Genomic DNA, 22,042 nt, shown 5'->3' on the forward strand with positions numbered 1-22,042 from the left:
TTTTATAGACAGGGACACAAAGACAGCAGCTACACCAAAGTCACTCCAGGATGCTGAAGGCCACTGGCAATGGTAGGAATAGAAGCTATTTAAAAACTCCAAACACTGGAAAACTGTGCTTGGGAAAAGCTTCTCTTAGGTTTTGTTGCTTCATAATACAGATGAGTTACAGACTGCAGCATAAAATTTAAGTAATGCAACAGCTGGTTATTTTTCTATTTTTGCTTCAAATTCTTCCCTTTTGAAACAGAACTCCTCAGATAAAGAAAAATGCCCATAGACAGGTAGCAAGGTGTCCAATTTTAAATCCTACTGAGATAATGGAACACAAATTTTTCAATATATTAACAACGGAATCATTTATATTACTTCTCTATATATAAACAACTCTGAAACAGTGTCTGCCAAGTTTTGAGCTATCAAAACGGTGTCAAGTTACCCAGCTGAGCACCCTATCATTTCCTTGAGCACTGAAAGGTATTTAAAGAAATAAAAAATATCTTTTTATGTAGAAGACCTCAGGCCACTGTAGAAGATCAGGTTCAAAATCAAACTTAGGAACCAGAATGCGCACGAGTCCATGGGACCTGACGAAATCCATCTGCAGGTCCTGAGGGAGCTAGTGGATGAAGTTGCTAAGACAAAGTTTTGTTTGGGAACTTTTAACTAAGTCTGATGCTTTGGAGATGTACATTGATGTTAGAAGCAGCTGAAAAATCTTGTTCTGTTCCTATTACTTCATTCCATTGACCATTCTGGGGGGTTTGTTTTTGTTTGGTTTTTTTTTTTAAGGGATGACTTAACAGCTGGCAGAACATACATCTCTCACAAATCTCAAGAAGAGAATTTCTTCTTACTGCACTATTCCAACAGCCCAGACACATAGATGGCTGCATTCTTCTTTCATAAGTTGACATTTCTTTTGCTGCTGAACAGATGCACTCACTTGCAAATTCTACAGTCACCTTAGGACTCCTGCCAGACCTAGCTACATGCAAAGAAGCAAATTCCAAACACAAATACCAATAAATCAGTGTTGGCAACATCATGTTATTATCCTATCCTGGATCACAAGGATGCACCCTAACTTTAGTTTCTCCAGAGACTGCTCTGAAGCACAAAAACTTATAGAAAACATTCAAGATAATCCAGAATATCATAATCACAATCAACTTTTTACTCTTAGAACTCCCTAAGAATAACCTTTATTAACATGAAATTGAAGTCATCCTCGTACAGATATGCAGAAGGAAGGAAAGGGTACTCTGTACGTCACTGTATTTAAAACATAGCTACCTGGTAAGTGTAGATCCCGTATAAGAATATTTTGATTTGACTTCTGCTGTTACTGAAATACTAGGGCAATAAATACTGACTGGAATAGGAGACCAAAGAAACTTTCAGGAGAACAGAACTTTTCAGAACACACAACAAGCTTGTCAATCTGACTAATTTAACAAACATACACAATACTGATATGGAACCCTCCTACTTCCAAGCAAGTCAGACACAGTAAGCAATATAGTAGAATTATTAGTCTAAGTCATGCTGTTTAAAATTCTACCTTTTCTCTAATCTCAAAAGTATGTGTGTGCAAAATTTGAACAAAAAAGTATGGCAAGACATTTGCAAAACTGTATCAGTAACTTCCTGTTAAAAACCTAGAATTCTTTGAGTTTTAGTATTTATTAAAAAGACCAAACCCACTAGGTCTGATATCAAAGAGAACACAGGAAACAGGTAGGACAGGAATGACAAGATTTTTATTGCTGTGAGCTTATTCAACTTCCCCACTCATGCGAAGGCACCTAATTTCTAACTACATTAATGGCTTTCTATAATTTCTAATCTGTGAGGGTTCTGCACACCATTCTGAAACCATACGCAGGACCAGGGTTATAAGGAATAATTAAGAATTTTTAAGCCTCCTCCAGGGATTCAACAGAACAGGAAAAGACTTTACACACTGGCCCAATAATCATTAATTGTCTTTTCAGCTTACCTTTTTTACTTAGTTCAATAGCAGCTTCTAGAAGAACTTCTAATTCCCCTTTCGGCAATACAGGAACCACCCATCGAGGCCTATATTCAAAAAGAAAACAGCTCCTTTGTTAATGCTTGTAATATAGGGTAAGAAAATAAATTTTTAAAAGCCCTGATGAGCACTCCATTAAAAAAAAAAAAGGAACAAAAAAACCTCCCCACAACAACAGCCAACCCACCAAAGCCAAACAAAGCCAAAATAAAACACACCCCTGATTTGAGCTTCTTTTTACAATTCTAACCCTATAAAAAAAAGTATTTAATGAAATCCAGCGAAAAAAAGGTGCAAGAACCCTGATTCCACTATCAAGATATTTTGCACAAATAACCTATACCGTCTGAAAGAAAGTGTGAAAATACCTGTTGATCATGTCATCCAACTTTGCCAGGTCTGTGTGTGGAAATGCAGGCTCCTCATCTTCAAGCTGTGGTGGAGCATCTGCTTGGCCCTGCTCATCAGGCGGGGTAGCTGGGGAGTTCTCATTGGAGGAATCAGGAGAAGATGTCTAAAATTGGTACAGAAACTACTTTAAATACTGCCTTTTGGCATTTTTCCTTCACACTGTGTTACAAAGAATCACTTGAAGTAAGTACCTATCATCATAAAATATATAAAATCATTTTATTTCAGATTAAAGAAAAACAGAGTATTAAACGTGCTATTTGCATTCTATCTTGACAGTTTAAGAATTAAGCTACTTTCCCAGGAAGTGTGGGGTTTTTTACAACAGTCTTCTATTTCAGCAGACTACCTATACAGAAAGTGAAAGTAAACCCAATACTGATGCACCAGTTTTTACAAATCTTCTCTAGGAAAAAATTACTATTTTTAGGGAGAAACACAAACTCCAGCAACAGCATGTATGCAAACGATCATGAAGAACATCTTCTAAAGAAGTTTGCTAAAAATGAGTAACAACAATTACAGCTGGTTACTCACCAACCTCCAAGAACATGATTAGTTAAAGCCCATTTTGATGGGCCATGCAAAATACAATGAATTGTATAGATATAGGCTTATCCGTATACAGAAATAGCATGAAATGACAAGAATAGATTCAAATCAGAACAGCAGGATTTAGGAGGAGAAAGAAGGACCATAACCTCAAGAATATTTTTCAGATGTCACACCATGTTTAGCTGACATGGAGTTTTCTTCACTGCAACCTGTGTGGTGCTGGGTTTTGAATTTGTGACCAAAACAGTACTGGTAACACACCAGCATTTTGTGTGTTGCTGACCAGTGGTTGTACAGATTTAAGGCCTGGTGTTTTCTCACTTTGCACCCCAGCCATATGTAGGCTGAGGGTGGCCAAGAGGCTAGGAGGGGATTCAGCAAGACAGCTGGCCTAAACTTACCAAAACCATATTCCGTATCGTATAGTGTCACACGGCAATAAAGCGGGGGGCGGGGGAGTTTTCTTCCCAAGGTAGCTGTTGCTTGGGGACTAGCTAGGCATCCACCAGCTGCTGAGTCACTGCATTTGCATTACTTGTTTCTCTCCCATACCCCTTCACATATTAAACTGCCTTTATCTCAACCCATACAACATTTTACTTCTCCCTTACTATTCTCTTGCCCATCCCACTGAGGCGGAGAGAGTAAGCAACAGGGTGGAGACTTACCTGGCAGCCAGAGTCAACTCACCACACATGTTCCAAAGAAAATTAATTCTCAGGAAGTAACAACCACTAAAACCTTATGGTATTAAACAACTGTCACCTTCATATCAAACTAAATGACAAAGTGTAGCTTTTCTTTCAAATGGGTTTGTCTGCACTGTTTAAAGCATCTTTTCTGGTATTTTTTAATCAACAAAAAGAATCATATTTCTAGGATCATAGGATGATATAGTATTTGAAAATTTTTGCTTGTCTTCTGAAAGCAGGACAACCTGTTTGACAGAAACATTTTCAGGGAGTCTAGTACAATGTACCTAGATGAAGCTAGTCTTAAAGATCTGATACCAACACGTAAGCTGCTTTATCTGAAAAGTGCTTTTGCAGAACTAAGCATAAACTGAACTCGGAGAGTAGTTTTATCAATCTGTGGCAGATAATTCTACAACGCATTTCTGAGGAAGCTTCTAATATTACTCCAAGAAAGGTTCTTATCCAAAGTACATACACCTTAAAAGAGACCATCTTTTTTTCAATGCAGAGCTCCCCAACTGTATTTACTTTGCCAACAGCATTGCCTTCATCCCTCAGAATCTTTCCGGATTTCCAGACACACACAAAAATATCAAACTTAACTAGACATCTCTAGGAACATACAAACACAAACAACTCAGAAACACTATTCCAAAAGAACCCCTTTATTTTTATACGACCTGTTAATATCATACCTGATTCTGCTGGAGGGGAGGCTGGGATTGTCCATCAGGAGCCTGGCCCTGGCTATCATTCCCTCCTACCGGAGAGCCACGAGTCGTGGCTGTCATACTCGACACAGGGCAGATCTTTGCAATTTTGTCTGCTTATGTAGTTGTTGTGAGAGAAGAAATTATAGTCCACTTAGTAAAGCTGAAGTACCAGCATATGCTTGCCTTAAAAAGCTCCAACTCAAGAACATGCCATCTTGCAGAGACCATTGCATAACCTGAAAGAAAAAAAAAGGACAATATTCTATACTGACACATACATATGAAAGCAATCCACACTTGTAAAAGAGCACTACAAAGCCAAATACCACTCCTACAAAGAATACCTTATTTTAGACCTAGCATTTCTTTTTATTGAGTACAACTGACATCAGGTTACATCTGAAGTATTTAAGATGATTTTAAATGTTCTAAGTAAAAATTACACTGATAATTATCTCTATACCACTGAGAAACTGACAGACATCCAAAATTCACAACTCACTATGTCTCTGTTGTGTCCAAACTGCTACAGTAGATTTTACATTTTAATTCAAGGTACTGATCTAGGTCTATACAGAAATGATCTAGTTAAGAGCATGAACAGCCAAATTCATAATCTTTTCCAATACTATTCTCTTGACACTGTCTAGCTGCAGATGCCTGAGAGGGAGTTAGAGATTGATTCTACCTCAGCCAAGACTAAGAGGCCCTGCAGCCAAACCTCTTTTATTAGTACATCTGTTTTTACCCAGGGCATTTGACCTGTATTCCCTTCTTCTAGCACATGTCTGGGTCCACTGGCCTTTCATGCCCACTGCAAAGCCATCACATCCCCACAAAGTACTTCAGTAGATTACATTAAGGAAATTCTGACATCAGGTTTACTTGTTGATCTTGTAACCATGATACACAAACAGTTCAGTAGTCACTATGTGTTTCAACTTCACTGTGTTATATACAGAAATAAAAATTGTATTACATTATAACAGCAATTCCACTCTATGCCACAGGGCACTGTGTAACCACAGAAGACACAACGTAAATTTTCCAGAACAACTCAGACTTCCAAGCACCACATAAACACCAAGCTTTTTGAACTCAGGAAGTTCAAAAGCCAGATATAGTGGTAGACTGTATGAGCTTCCAGCAAGATTCACTTGGCAGTGCCAACTTTCTGATTCAATAATCAAAAGCTTCTAATTATCAAGTTAGAGTGAAGTTTCTGCTGTAACACTATGCATATTTTTAAGTGTTTAATTATGACATCTCAAGTTATCTTTCTTCTCCAAGACACTTAAAAATCCTTTTCTAAACAGCACAGATTTGCAAACCATTACACATACAATAAAAATTTTGACTGAATACAACACTATCCCTCCTCTGTCCAGTCTCCAATATTAACAGCACCAACAAACTCTGAGATCTCCACTAAAACAATGCTCACTTTTGAACAAAACTCTGTTCTTTGAACACAGTCAACTGCAATCCACCCCCATCCTTCAGAATTCATATTCACAGTGAGCCTCCTAAGTCCAGAACAAAGACATTATAAACTCAAACTTTCTTTTTTTTTTTTTTTTTTTTTTTTTTTGGGGGGGGGGTTGAGGGGGAATGCAATTTTGAAAATTAATACATTTTAATTGGTACCCCTTTTTAAATGCCCTCCTGAGTATTTAATAGTTTTCTATTGATGTTTAGAAAGATCACTAGCCAGAAACTATTAGCAAGATTAAGTTTCCTGTCTTATATAAATATATACAAATATACATAAACACACACACACACTGCAATCTAGCAATCTACTGCAGTTCAGTGCAGTCAGTTCCCCTGCACTACCCAGCTGAGGCTTCCAGGTACCTGCATAAACCAATGAAATCGAACTTCTGCCAACTTACATTGCACTTTTGAACAGCCCTAAACCAACAAACACCAGAGTAAACCTTCCTTAATCACAATCGTTCTTCCTGAGCAAGGAAACGATGTAGCAGAAAGGCCAGAAAAGGGTGAAACTGCTCCTTTCAGCAGCAATCCTAGTCTAGGTTTGTTTCCATTGCAGAAAGAAGCAATCATTGGCAGTTACAGTTCCACAAAATCTTACAACAAGTGCAAGCAGCTTCAATTTCATGTCTTTCTTATTCTAATGCTTTTGACTGAACTATCATGAAGTGAGCCAGTCCAGAGTACTAAAGGAAACAACACAGAAAACTCCAAAACTTACAAAGACTGTGATGATTTTTCAGGTTTTTAATTACCTGAGCTGGTGTACTACAAGGCAAGAGAGTTCTCATTTTAATGCCAGCTAGGGAGCCAGGACAAAACTGCAGCTCTCCTGTTAGACAGGCTTACACTAGTGTGAATTTATCTTTCAGCTGTTGTCTGATGGGCGTGGGCAAAGCATTCTTGTAAATTCGTTTCTGCTCAAGGTAAGCGACATAATTTAACTAGGACGTACAAGAAAACTACTACTGAAATAACCTATTTATTCAAAATTTGTAAATTCAGAGAGTAAAACAAAATCTGTATAACAAAAATATGCAGGATTTTGTAGATGCTAGTAAATACAGAACATTTACAGGCCAACCTCTTTAAGTGAGTTCATCACTTTTCCCCTGTCAGTTTGTGTGATGTCTTCAGAGATACGAAAGTAACTTTGGGTTATGCTGCAGCTAACTAAAAACACTCCAGTAAATGGTCTCACTGCTTCTTGTAGTATCTATATATTCTAAATTGCAAGGATATCCTTTCCAGATATTTCCCTTCTAATTACAGAGTATACAAACACGTTTTTGTAATGACAAATTATATTCCAATTTATGGATTTTAACAGCATTAGAAGAGAGTAGTTCACCAGTCCTGTTTTCAGCCACCGATTTAACCATTTATGTTTCAGAGAAAATGACAAACTGCACGTCCACGAAGAACACACTACTGCTTTATTGTCTTTAGAACTGATGAACCATGGAATTACAAATTCCCATCACTTCTCTAATTCAGATTAGTCAATCTTTTACTTAAAACTCACCATGGCACAATTTGGTTCAGCTCAAGAATAGCCTTTATACCTGTTTAAACATTGATTATTTCTAGACAAATGTGAACTGATACAGCGACACCTTGCTTTTAAGCATACAGAAAGGACAACAGAAAATTCAAACTGCGTATATCCAGCTGAATTCTAATGGAGACTCTATATTAATTTTTATACATGGCTCATCTCTACTGTATTTGATTTTGCATTCAGCATGTTAAGACATCTTAAAAAAACCCCTATCTTCTTTACCCAAAGCTTTGAATGGATGTTTTGATGCAGTGTCAAGATGGAGACAGATGCCTATTAAATGACAAACTAACTACTCCATTGTTCATCAAGCGATGTTATGAGGCTACAAAGACTGAGCCAAATGAATCCCACTGACATTTGCTTTTGATTACCAACCAAGCAAATTCCAATTTGCCATGCTGCTTCCATCTCCTTATGTCACCCTGATCCACCACTAAATTACAAGCAAAACTCAGCTTTTGCTTCACCTGACTGTGACTTTAGTAACACCAGGAAAAGACAGCTATAGGTTTTTTGACTCTGCATGGTCCCCATTTAGAAGACACCACTTGCTGCAAGTAGCATTCCAACACCAGCACACCACGCAGAGGATGCTGGACATGGCACTGCCCTCCAGGAAGGGCCTCTCCTTCCAGGTTCAAGCATTTAGTACAGCTGCACATCTGAGCTTCACGTCAGCTTCCAATGCCAGCAACTGCCTGTCTATGTGGCAGATAGGTTAATTTTGTTTGGGTAAGGAAAGTAATCAAGCATCCTTTCAAAAGCCAGGAAAAAACAAAATCATCAGACATAAGTTCTCAGGTAAGTGCTAGATAGGAAGCAAATATGGACATACTGCTCCGTTACAGGATTAACATGTAACAGCAAATACAAAGGATGGCATTTAAGCATATAATGATCAAGAGACACTTTTCTAATACAGCTTACTTCTCACACAGCTTTCATCTGAGTCTCTCAACGTCATCTCCTCAAAAGTAAATGAAACACCCCAACACATACAGCCTTTCTCCTAAATCAGCTACTTAGAATCATAGAATACTTAGGGTTGGAAAGGACCTTAAGATCATCTAGTTCCAATCCCCCTGCCATGGGCAGGGACACCCCACACTAAACCATGTCACCCAAGGCTCTGTCCAACCTGGCCTTGAACACCACCAGCGATGAAGCATTCACAATTTCCTTGGGCAACCCATTCCAGTGCCTCACCACCCTCACAGTAAAGAACTTCCTCTTTATATCTAACCTGAACTTCTCCTGTTTAAGTTTGAACCCATTACCCCTTGTCCTGTCACTACAGTCCCTAATGAAGAGTCCCTCCCCAGCATCCCTATAGGTCTTTCTTTCTCAGCCTGTCTTCATGTGGGAGGTGCTGAGAAAGTTGGGGCTGTTCAGCCTGAAGAAGAGAAGGCTGCACGGAGACCTCATAGCAGCCTTCCGGTATCTGAAGGGGGCCTACAGGGATGCTGGGGAGGGACTCTTCATTAGGGACTTGTAGCGGTAGGATCATACAACTGTGCTAAGAAAAAATAATTACTAAGCATTATTTACAGAAGAACATTCATATCTTAATGGGATCTCACAGAAGATGTGCTTTTTCATCCTAAGTGCTGTACTGCAAAAAAGTTTAACTGCAGCAATACAAATTTTAGGTTGAAAGGTATCACAGATCTGTTTCATACAGGATTCTGGGAACTGCATTCTTAAAGTCCAAGTAAATACTGACTCATCACAATGGTTATGACTTTAGTCTAAAAATTCTAGACTTGGGAATCTAACCTTCCACCCTATTCCTTTAACCAAAACGCCTTCTCATCTACAAATACCTCCCCCAAAACTGTAACACTGACCTAATTCAGTAGTTACATCTATGCACACCCCCACGCATTTATCATTTTCTTTCTTCTCTGTGCCTTATGTCTTTCAGGAAGAGAAAATTCTTTATATAATTGTAATAGAACACTGGTGGCCTCAGCAATTCGCTCATTAACACTGACATGCACTGAAACTGAAATGTATTCAATGATTAATGAAAAACTTGTCATTAAGCTACTATTCAGTAGAGCAAGAAGTGTCTAACTTTCAATGTTTAGAAAATACTTGATAAGCAGCAATCAGAGAAAACGTTAGTTCAGATAGTTTAGATTACAATTAATTTAGATTCCTTCTCCTAGTAAAGAAGTGAATGTACATGCGACTTAACTGCATCAGGTTCCAACACATTATTTCAAAGCAAGAAATTTCTAAATGATAACAGCAAAAGACAGATTCTGAGTAACTGCAATTGTTGCTGTTCTGACTGAACAGAACTAAAACTGTTCTGACTGAAAAACAGGTTACTTCAAGCAACCTTTTTGGTTTATCTTTCCACATCATACATCTGAAGTTAACACACTTGGCAGCGTTTCTGGAACACTGGAAACATACAACTTATTTGCCCCCAATATCATATAACACAATAGAGGGATGTCCTGCAACATACTTGAGGTCTTTCAGGATTATTTTTTAATTTCAAAGCCTAGTGTTGAGACTTCGCTTAGCTAAGATACATCTTCTTAACAGGATGTGACTTCACTTTGTACAAGATGCTCCTACACCTACCATTCATGTGAATTTTTACTGCACGTTCCGTGCAATAAAGGCATGGAAAGTGAACTTCCAAAAGAAAGCATCACCACATATTGTCAGGTCAAGGACAAAGCAGAAAGACCACAACTAACAACCCCATAAATTTGGTCTCAAAGGAGTCATCTGCATGCATTCAGTATCTTCAAGTACCAGCTACATAGCACTCTATGCTGAAGTCTGTAGCGAAATGCTGCAGAAAATGGTAGCTTTATGCAATGATGCTTCCTCCTCCTTGAGCAACAAATTATGGCTATTACCTGATTAGAGACTTACTGTCTTACTTCAAGGCAATAATCAATGAATGTCAGCCCTTGAAAGGGAACTGGACAGCAGCAAGCGTTTTTCTCTAAAAGACATTCACTTGCCAATAACTGTTGAGGCATGTAACGGTTAGATAGTGTACCATTGATTACTTAAGGTCCATGATGTTTTTTCACAGATAATGCAACAGCAGGTCAGGTCTTCAGATCATACACTTAGTTCTGGCTACCAAACAGGGCAGTTAACTGCAGGCCCTATTTTGAAGGCAAAGTGCTTTGGTTACGTGACAGAGAACATCAAAAGCACCAAGAAACCAAGCAGTCAATGCCTTACATACAAAAGCAGCAAATGTTAAGTCAATTAATGGTGTTCCCTGAAGTGAGCTGTGGCCTTGCTGCCATGCTTTTCCCTAGGCATACGTTTCAGGTCACTGTCATGGACAAAGCACTGAGCAAGACTGAGAGTCTCATCCAGTATGACCAGTCCTTCACTCCCAGGAACCTTCAGTGGGAGTTACATTGGCATGAAACTGTATCCTCAATGATACTCAATATATTTCAATGACAGGAGGAGAAGGGATGTAGAATTTACAGCCCCTGCAACTGTATTAGTTAAATTCCTGTTTCCAAGTGAGTAAGAAAATACATTCAAAGCACTGGTAAGTAGGTAGATAATGTGAGGTTTTATGCTAGCAGATGAGAATTCAGGTCACGACAGTAAAACAAACTACGCTTTCTAAAAGCGAGAATGAAGTATCTGTATCAGAAATAGTGTGGCCAGCAGAACCAAGAAAGTGATCATCTCCACTGGTGAGGCTGCATCTCAAATACTGTGTTCAGTTCTGGGCCCCTCAATACAAGAGATTCCAAAAGCGAGAATGAAGTATCTGTATCAGAAATAGTGTGGCCAGCAGAACCAAGAAAATCATCATCCCCACTGGTGAGGCTGCACCTCAAATACTGTGTTCAGTTCTGGGCCCTTCAATACAAGAGAGATATTGAGGTGCTGGAGCGGGTCCAGAGAAGGGCAACAAAGCTGCAGAAGGGTCTACAGAGTAAGTCTTACAAGGAACAGCTGAAGGAACTGGAGTTGTTTAGCCTGGAGAAGGTTCAGGGGGGACCTTACTCTCCACAACTACCTGAAAGGAGGCTGCAGTGAAGTGAGGGTTGGTCTCTTCTCCCAGGTAACAAGTGACAGGACAAGAGGAAATGGCCTCAAGCTGTGCCAGGGGAGGTTTAGATTGGATATTATGAAAAATTTCTTCACAGAACGGGTAGTCGGGTATTGGAACAGGTTGCCCAGGGAAGTGGTGGAATCACTGCACAGATGAGGCCCTTGGTGATAAAGTTTAGTGGTGCTCTTGGCAGCCCTGGGGTAACGGTTGTACTTGATCTTAAAGGTCTTTCCCAACGTACTTATTTGATGACTTTAAGTGAATAAAAAAAAATCAGTAAATGCATGCACTAAAGTAAGAAAAGCAAACTCAGTAAGTCATTTCTATCTGGAAAATGCTGAAATCTATTTTAAAAATTGCTTGAATGTTTGAACTTTCACTTACTATGCAGCCTTTTTTCTTGAATTTGAATTCACAGTGAACATGCACAGAAGCGGGCAAGACTTTCTTTCACCTCGGATTAAAAGAAAAATCTACAACAGGAAACAATTTCAAAACTAAAACAAAAAAGAAAAAAATCATATCTAAGAACTTTAGTATGCACATGTTTCAGACAGAGATTCAATCTCATGCTGCTAAGCAACACAATGCTATACTTTTTTCCAATTATGCTACAGTTCATTTGTGCAGGAGGCTGCCATTCTGCAACCCAAACTCCATGTTGTTGGCAATACAGTCAATTAGGATTTTGATACAGCAGGTCCAACTGCAACCTCAGTCCTTTACAGGCAGCCACAGAACACTAGGAGCAAGGACAAAGCATAGTTTAATGTTTAAATTTAAATAATGTTCTAGATTAAAACTAATACACACATTTTTATTTGATTCTCTATCATCTGTGGAGTAATTATTATTGTATCTTGTCTACTTTTTATTACTTCAAGAAAATAGTATGTCTAAAGTTTGTACCGAAGACTGACTAAATGCTCTAAATCTAGTTTGGTCATGGCTATATCAAACACTTTAAGCTGTTCATTCATTTTTAAAATGGATGTAATACTTACACCTCTACAACCTGTATAGCAAAGTCTACTGTCCAGAACACTTTAAGAACACTGTTTCTTCCTTAAAGCATTAATCCAAATACCAAAAATTGAAAGATGTGACACTATTAAGACTTTTTAAAAAGATTCATTCTTACTTCATTTTAAAAAGGGACAATTAACTTTTAATGTTACTTCATGTTCAACCTGACTGCTCTGCTTTTTCTGCTAGGAAGAGCATTACTGTATGCTCAAAACCAATGGGGAAAATCAAAATACATTCTCAGTATTACGGGTAGCACAAAAATACAAGCTTAATTTCACCTAAGTAATGAAGGCTTTTCTCAGCAAGACATGAATTTTTACAGCAAAGCACTAAGGAACAGAGGTAATTAAAACAATTCTGAGCACTGAGGTATCAATGGCTTCCTACTAGTTGCCAAAGCACACTATAGAAGTGGAATGAAAAGCTTCGTGAATGTATAGAATGGGATGAATTACAAAGTCTGAAAGAGACAGACCAGACACCTAAGTTTACACAGTAGCACTCATTTTCCCTACATGAGGATACACACGATTCTTTCCAATTCACATTCCTCATATGAGCAGACACAAACTATACTGCTGTACTGACATTGAAAGTTTTCTCTTTTGTTTAATTGTAATAGCAATAGTTCAGAAAGCAACTAGACAATGATAGCAACAGGTTCAGTTTCCTGGTGGAGTTAGGTCTTTAAAACTGTTTCAGAGTAATGCAGGTAGAAAGCAACACCTCATTTTTTTTGTACTTAAAATCTAGTTTTGGATAAACATGTTGCAATATACTAACAGAACAGAATGATGTATCCCGAAGCAATCTTTTTCTTCAGGCAATTAATTTAATACACAGCCTTCAAATTTATTCTAATTGATTATCCCTATTTTTTTTTTTTTTTAGCTAATATGGATTTCCTAATACACACATATGATTAACATTCATAATACATTAAAAATATCCAAGCAATCACCATATACATCATTGAATAAATGTTAAACATCTTAGTCTCTTCTACCATGTTATTAAGAAATATTTCTGCTGATTCTAAACACAAAAGATGCATCAGTGTCATAACAAAAAACCTCAGTTCCCAATATTTATAATGTAATACATTAAAAAAAAAAAAAAATTTAAAATGAAAACCCCAGCGAAGCTGCACTCAAGTTTTACGATATAATCAAGAATCAAGAGAAATCTACAGACGTAACTTCTACTAGATCTTGAAAAACAGGATATAGTCCAAAATAGTGCAGAAAGGAAGGGGGGAGGAGTAGGGGGAATGGAGAGAAGAAATCAAACCACCATCTCTGGACAAAAGCTTTTTAGTGAAACTACTAGCCACTCATGCAATTTCTTACAGTCATACGTAAGATTAAATGAATACTTTGTCATCAGTGTGAGAGATTTTATGAGACCACCTGAATTTCTGTACTGCAATTTTTACACATTTGTCTAATTAAAAGGAAGTAAATACGTGTAAAAAACAAAAACAACAACAAAAAAACAAGCCTCTGCTAATCAAAACCCAAATTATTAACACAATTTCAATGAACAGGACAATATTCCTAGCCAAACCCCTCACATATCAATTCTCAATCCCATACTATTCAATTTTACCAACTACATACATAAACCTATGCAATTACTAACAGATTTTGCACATGGCACACAAACTAATGGGATGATAAACAATGAGAACATGTCACAGAGTAATCTGGGCCATTTTATAAGCTTGGAACAATAAAATTTGCACTTGAGATAACCAAAGATCAGATAAATCCCCCCCAAAAAAGGACACGCAGAAAGCCTTGTATATAACGGGAAACAAGTCTAGAAGCATGGTTATTCTAGGAAATCAACTGCATGTGAACACCACAAGGGCTTGTTTGTACGAATAAATCTCAGAACTGTTGTCTTTTTAACAGAAGAGCATAATTTTGGTCGCAGAACTGATAAGAAACTTGTGAATTACAGCCTTGTACATCAGGAAAAAGTAAGTAGCAACAAAGATACCCTCCACACCAATTAGCTGCCCCAGCAAGAAGAGAGTGCAACATGCTGAATCAAATACCTGAACCCATTACAAGACTGGAAACAGGATAGAATACCAGAGGCTATCTAATTCCAAAGCAGCCTAACTCTGGCATTTCTGACTGCTATTTATCTTATTCCCTTGCAGTAAAGGAATAAAGATGTCTTTTTAAGAGCGCTATTTCTACTCTCTTCAACTCTGGGGTCTACCAAACAAGAAAAAGAACTGAGAACCCAGTACTATACAAACTGTATTTGTAACCAACCTTTTCAAAAAGCAGTAACTGCCAATGACGCACATATACAAAATCTGAAAAAGCAGTGAGGATCTGCCTTTTCCCTACAGCTTTTCAGAAGAGGTAAACACATGACATAATATTTCCTTTTCAGTTCTTAAGCCTGAAGTCATAAATACAGTAGGGTATTATTTCATGCTAAGAACTTTCAATTTGTAGACTTCCAAGAACAGAACCAATACATATAAAATGTGTGTTTTGCAAATCTTTGGCTAGTCAAGCAAGAAAACATTTATTGGCTGTTTGAAATAGCACTCAGTGCTAAGAAAACCAGCTGATACCACTACAAACTATATATAGCTACCCTTCCAATTAAAAATAATGCCCATGCACAGGAACCATCTTTAAACATAACTTTTAAAGTGTAAATGATAAAGATTAATATATTCAGTGACACTAATCTTCATATGAAGTATTTCCATCTATTGCAATTTTCTCACTGAATGGGGTTAGAACTGTATCTTAGAACATATTGAGGAACTAAGTACCATGACATTGTTGTGGTTTTGCACTGGAAATTAAAGCAGACAGCAGATGAAAACTTAGGCAACTAATGGGACCTAAACAGGAAGGAAGGTCTAGGTTTTCAACAGGTTAGAAACAAAATCCATAATAGGAGAGTGTTAAAAAAATCATTACCAGCTACACACAAAAAGAATACCAGTAAGTCTTCAACATTAAAAAGAAAGCCAAAAAAGCACTTCAACAGAAGGCTCTTAAAAGGAGTTCAATCATGCCAGAGAAAGAGCAATAAATACCATTTTTACCAAAGTCCAGTTTTTTTTAAAAGCAATAACTTGGCAAGAAAATCAATTCATACGACCCAAGAAGTATAACATCACCTTGTAGAAGCCAGTAAAAAAATCACATCTGATTTTGTTAGCGTGTAACCTTCCATGTAACCCCACTAACCTAAGAAAATGGTCTATTACATTTATGTCTTTCCATTGAGCACTACTTTTTAAAGTACTAAAGCAAATTAAAACAATGCCAAAACTTTTGTTTGTAAAAAGCCATGTCACTTCTGTTTCATTTTTGAGAGATTAATATCATCAATATTCTGTTTCACAGTAGCTTAAGCCAACTGGATTTTGTTTGTGCTTGGGCATCACATAATTTCACAGCAAAGCATGTTTTTTCCCCCATTTTGCTTAGATTTGCCATAAGAAGTCTGCGATATTCACATTTGGATTGACAAAAACAAATAGAATATTGATGCATCTACACAGATTTTTTTCCTCCAAACTGAAACCTCCAGTTCCTTAACCACTTCAGAAGCTTCTTCAAAATTCCATCTTCAGGAATGGATGTTCCTTTATTCTTTAATGATCAAAGCTTTGAGTTTTGCACACAGTGTAGCTGTGAAACCTTGATACACATCAAGAACTTTCATCCTAAGACTGATGAAGAAAGTTTTTATTGTTATTTTAGGTTGCATTAGATTCTGCAATTTCTCTCTAAATAGCGTCCTAAGGTTAACAGGAGAACATGAGTTTTGCAAATTCCAAAAAGCTTCCACGAAGTATCTCGCTTCTCTCTGGGAGCTGGGCTCAAACTCTAAGCAATTATTAAAAACCTTTATCCTCCAGCTCCACTGACCTTTGCAGCTTTCCTGGAAGTTGTGTTCTTTTGCTGCAGGGCTCAGAAAGAAAGCTCAGATTCTTTCAGAACAATTTTGTAGGCAGGACTGATGAAGCTAAAACTATGAAGTATCCGTCTCTTCCTCCAATGGACATTTAAATAGAATTATTTTTCAGCTGGGACCTACAGTGACCATCTAGTCCAACTGCCTAAGGATTACAGAGAACATTAACTGCTGACAAAAATCTAAAAACTTCATGAAAAAAGTTTAAATCAAAATGCTTCCTTTGATCCACTACACTGGAGCAATTTACTACTACTCACTTCAACTCTTCCTGGGGAACAAGGCAAAAACAGAAATAACACTTCAACGTTCCATCCTTGGAAGATCCCACCAAACCATACACATGTCCAAACCGTAACTTCTCATGTCCAGTGGCATCCCTATTCTTGTTTTTCCCCTGAGATATATAAATACATTGCTACCAGGCTACTGGTAGATGCTGAATGGCTTTTGCTACTTTCAGTCTTTCTCTAGTACCTAAAGGAGAACATAATGCCATCCTCCAGGTTCATTCTACTTGTGGCTTTAAAACATGGAATTATTTATAGTATACTGCACTTAAGGTTTTGCAAAACTCAGCACTATAAATATTTGAAATACTGTCTAAGTCCATTCCACCAATGAATTATGGATAACACTAGAATGTTATTTCTACATTTTCCTTGTGTGTTACTCTTTGTTAAATCATGCTTAGACACAGCACCTGATGTATCACTGGAGCGTGCAGTACCCAATGCCACCACCACAATTATACTATAAAGCTTCTGTTAGAAAAGTGAAATTTAAAGTTAGCCTGCAAAAATTAGCCTAGCCCCTTCTCATTCCCTTCATGTTTGCTATGGAGAATTTAAAGACTTCTCTATACTATGCTAAACATTACACTAAAGAAAATTATTATTTAACTAATTAATTAATAATTATTACTATTAGTCTAAACTCCAAATTCCCTGTGACATTATCACACATTACAGAAGTTTTCCCTCAAAATATAAAATGAACACAACTTATTGCTTGGTTAGCTGCAAATAAATAAAGCATGGTATAGTATCTAACCCAGATATTAAGTTGGAAGCATTTTACATTCTTGGAACATGACAAAAGTAACTTTGTGAAATTCCAAGATATTTTGAAGTGCTTTAAATTCAAATAATCTAAGGATTTCCATTACTGTACTAGCTTTACTTTAATATTTCTTTTTCCAACTCTGCTTTTCATGTAATCTTCAATCAGAAGGCACAGGAACTCAAACACTACCATCATCATCAAGCATAATTTAAAATGTCTCAAATACACAAGAAAGTGATGTCAGCATTAAAATTCATGTTTCAATAAGCTTCTGCTAAGTGCTTAGCAAACTTCCAACTAATTTTCAGTGTACCAACTGCTTAACACAGCCTGGACATTTGTGTACAGTTCCATACTAGCTAACTGCAAGTAAACATTTTGTCATTTCCTGTTGCCTTACAACCATTTCAGTCAGAAGATACTTGCTCTGAAAAAAATCAAACTTGCACAAGCTCACCAGAAGTGTTCTAAGCTGATAGCTAGGGGGTTTTTTTAAGACCGTCTGCCTTAGATGTGCTCCATGCACATTTAACTAAGCTCATACAAACCATTTGCCTAAGCAGAATGAATGCTCAAGAAATCACTGAAAATTATCTGTCTGCTCCAGAGAACTTGCCCAACAACTCCCCTTAAAAATCCTGGCCTCTCTGCAGAGAAATAAGAAGTGGCAACAGGAACAGCAATTTTGTCTTCTGTCTTAATGCTCCTCTGCCAACACAATAAAGATTGTATCTAAATGCAAAAAGGTAAATAGCAGAGGAAAATGAATAGGAGTAAGTATGAAAGACCCTAGAAAGAAAGCAGAGTTGGAAACAGGATAATTATTTCTACTACACTACTACTCCCTCACAGAACCAAAAAGTGACTCCACTGTCTCAGAAACTCAATCCTCCTGTACCTACAAAACCTATCAAAAAGTATGTCATAACCTTCTTTATTAAGAAACACAGGAGACAACAATCAACTACTACCACATCCTAAGGACTAAGGATGGGTTTAAGAACTCTGTTGCAGTTCTGCCTGAAATAAAAAAAAAAAAAAAAAAAAAAAAATCAACCAACATTAAAAAACTACAACCCACCACACAAACCTTCTTGCTAAAGAGCACCTCCTTCCAGTATACAAAATAGACTATAAAAATACCACTGAAACCACCAACAGGCCGAGAGACAAGACAAATGTCAGAATTGTTCCTTTTAGGGACAGCGCTTAAACTAGCACAAAGTCACAGTGATAGAACACTCAGAAGGTAGTTTTGCCAGCACAGTGTGTAGGTGGAGCTCTTCTGTTTCCATTGTTGGAATGTCAGTGAGGAATAGCAACCTTATATCCCAGTAAGAGTATTATACCCTGATAAATTCTGGGACAGAAGTTTCATTGTAGTTCTGCATGTGGACAAGCCTTAGCTGAAGATACAGCTTCATGGTCTGCTTGAAACCAGGTCTCCACTGTCACAAGAAGAGAAGGAGGGCAACCTTGCCCGCTTTCATCCTAACCACCTTCTTACCACTAATATTAGCCATTGCGTCACCACATAGTTAGCCAGATCAAGAAGCCAATCTGGCTGAAAGGTAACTGGGGGAAAGGAATGAAAATCATTTTAGTTTTCAGCTGTATCACATGCCATATGAACACTAACAATGGTATGAGAAACAGGAAGAATATATAACCATGGATAAAAACAACTTTTAGCACCAGTGCAAATATATAATGAAATACACCCTGAAAGAAGAAAAACAAAGGAAACAGAATACAGCCAATTACAGTTATATAGCACATATTTAGCTATAATAGCAACCAAGGTTCACATACATTAGACTAGAGATGAGTCCTGATGACACAGAATTGTCATAAAGACTGAAATTCTTCTAAAGCATAATTGATATCACAGAAAAATGCACACAGAGAAAGCTGTTTAAGAGTTGATAAAATTCCAGGAATGTCAGTTCATGAATATCTAAGTTCAGTCACTGAAAGAAATATTAAGCCGCCAGAGCAAGTAAGACTAAGAGTGAGAAGTCTAAGAAAGCATAAAACTGTCTTTACCCTGGAAATTATGATAAAGCCACTGGAATACTTAATTGATCACAGTAAGTTGGGAAAATCGTTTAGCAGTAACACTGAATAATCTGACCACAAGCACATAAATCAGTGACAAAACTAAAGCAGGCAATGCAGATGATGTAGAACACAGAAGCTGGCAAAAATTTCATTTTGGCTAACCAGAAAAGAAAAACCAAACCCCACCCCACCTCCCCCCCCAAAAAAAAAACAAAACACAAAACCAAAAAACAGGCCACAGTTATGAAACTGTACAGAGGACTACTTTATTATCTGGAGATCCAGGTCAAAACACCGGAATTAGAGATGACACAGTATGAGTGCCTGAGTGCAAGCAACAGCTGTATCCACTGTGATAGTCAATGTCTTACTACTTCTTAGCCAAATACATTTTCACGTAACAAAATTCTGTGCCTGTGTGAGAGACAGAGAATAGAACTTGCTCTTTAAATTTGTCAAAGGCTGAATTTGTCATTTTTCTCCTACATAATTTCAGATTTTCAGAATAATCTGGTTTCCACTGTAATTTCATTTCCATCAAATGAAAGTTCATTTCCATCAAATGAAAGTTCATTTCCATCAAACTAAGTCCCCTGGGCAAACAGTAATCAACTGAGACACCAGGAAGAAAAACTGTCCATACCTTATTTGTTGCAGAAGTTAAATGATGTTTTACAAGAAAAGAAACAGAACTGCGGAAGTCAAAGGAAAATGTGCAGGTTATAAGACAGCAATACAGGACCTCTGAGAAGTTAATTCTGTCTGTGTCTTTTTCATATGCAGTGCTGGAGAAATCACAGATTTCTCAGATTAACCTCTTCATCCTCCTTTCATTTTTCTGGGTAGTGAGATCAAGCTAAAACTGAGGAAGAGTGAAGGAGCACAAGAGCAACTTAAGCCAACGTAAACTGTGTCTAACACCTTAAACATCTAACACAAATCCATTGAGAAGTTATGACAGGAGGCACTTTCGAAGTTTACAGCCTCTATGCCCCAATTCTTCATCAGTAAAGCAAAAGACAACACAAGTGTTTTAATTTACAGAGTGGTGTGAGAAACAATACATTAATAGTTTGTGAAATGCACAAGCTGGGAGTGAAAAGCACCTCTCGAGTTTATTAGCAGAGTAGTAATTCTACTCAGAATGAGATTCAGACCAATGTAACACATGCATTTACAGCATGAATTCTAAAGATAAAATTCTGACTGACAATCCAATTTAATCCATCGTCTAGGCTGAATGACTCAAGGATGCAGTGAGAGGAAAAGTTCATAATTAAGGGGTGAGGGGGAACACCACTGGTTTAATGACAAGTTTCATTCTTGCATTTCCCCCTTTTCCACTTTTATGTAAGCTTAGAGGGATCTTCTTAGGTTACTCAAGTGAAAATACCCCCCTTTAGGTGGTAAAATGCTTGAATAGATCATGACTTGTGCATTTTTTTCATGTCTCTACAGCATTTGCTTTTCATCACACACATTTTTTAAGTAACTCTGCTAAGCCATCTGATAATTCAACTGAAAAATGAATAATGGAAGCATTTTTAAAAAATCAAGCTTTTAGTTCCGCTGAGGAATCTCAAATACTAAAACCCACAAGTCCTGATGAAATAGTATGTACTATAGGTTGGAAAACCAATTTTGCTCTTGTACTTATCAAGCATCTGAGCAAAAATAAGGCACCTCAAACATGAACCTCATATTCACAAATTCAGCACGGAAAAAGAACCAAACTGATTATATACACCCTGTGGCAAGTTTTTGTCTGTAAAGAAGATGTTTTAGTCTGTAAAGAAGACATCTTCCAGCAAGAAAGTCTTCACAAAGTATACAACTAACCTCACCAATTTTGGTGAAACAAAACATTAGTTGTTCAGAAGCATTAGCTATCTGGAAGTATGACAGAGGAAAAAATAAAACCAGGAAGTACAAAAAAGATACCCACTAAAACAACTGGGCACTCTGAAATCATAACACTTCCAAAGAAGAACGGCACGATAAATCACAGACTGAATTAAGCAGAAAATACTCAGGAAGTAAACGAAAAAAGGTAAATGCATAGACAATCATTCCATCAGATCAATAAAATCTCACCACAGCATTTCTTTAAAGCAGACTAACAACACCAGACCAAGCATGCAAGTAGGAACAAACTACAAAAAAAATAAACAAAAAAATGTTCATTTCTTATTAGGAGAAAGTTTCTAAAAAAAAAGTAAATCAGAAACTATCTTAAGAGCTTGTGAAAGAAGCAAAAAAGGGGGGTTATTATCTACAGAGAAGTACTCCAATAATGTCTTCATAATTCCTATAGATGAAAAAAAACCATCGCAGCTGAACTACTTAAACATCAACATTGTTGTTAAGGCTTCTTCCTCCCATCCCTTATCTCCA

At 37.3% G+C, this 22,042-nt stretch overlaps 1 protein-coding gene across 2 annotated transcripts in view; it reads right to left on the minus strand.

Moving 5' to 3' along the window:
* USP9X (ubiquitin specific peptidase 9 X-linked) overlaps positions 1–22,042 on the minus strand; it is a 105,771-nt gene that overhangs the window by 75,128 nt on the left and 8,601 nt on the right. For both annotated transcript variants that reach the window (XM_080612037.1, XM_080612036.1), the window contains exons 2-4: positions 4,392–4,645; positions 2,404–2,549; positions 2,003–2,082 (exon numbers count right to left, since the gene is read on the minus strand). In XM_080612037.1, coding sequence (XP_080468163.1) covers positions 2,003–2,082; positions 2,404–2,549; positions 4,392–4,487 — 322 coding nt within the window. In that variant the 5' untranslated portion in view covers positions 4,488–4,645. The remainder of the gene's footprint in view (positions 1–2,002; positions 2,083–2,403; positions 2,550–4,391; positions 4,646–22,042) is intronic.

The sequence above is a fragment of the Psittacula echo genome (genome assembly GCF_963264785.1).
Source record: "Psittacula echo genome assembly, chromosome: 3".
Taxonomy (NCBI): Eukaryota; Metazoa; Chordata; class Aves; order Psittaciformes; family Psittacidae; genus Psittacula; species Psittacula echo.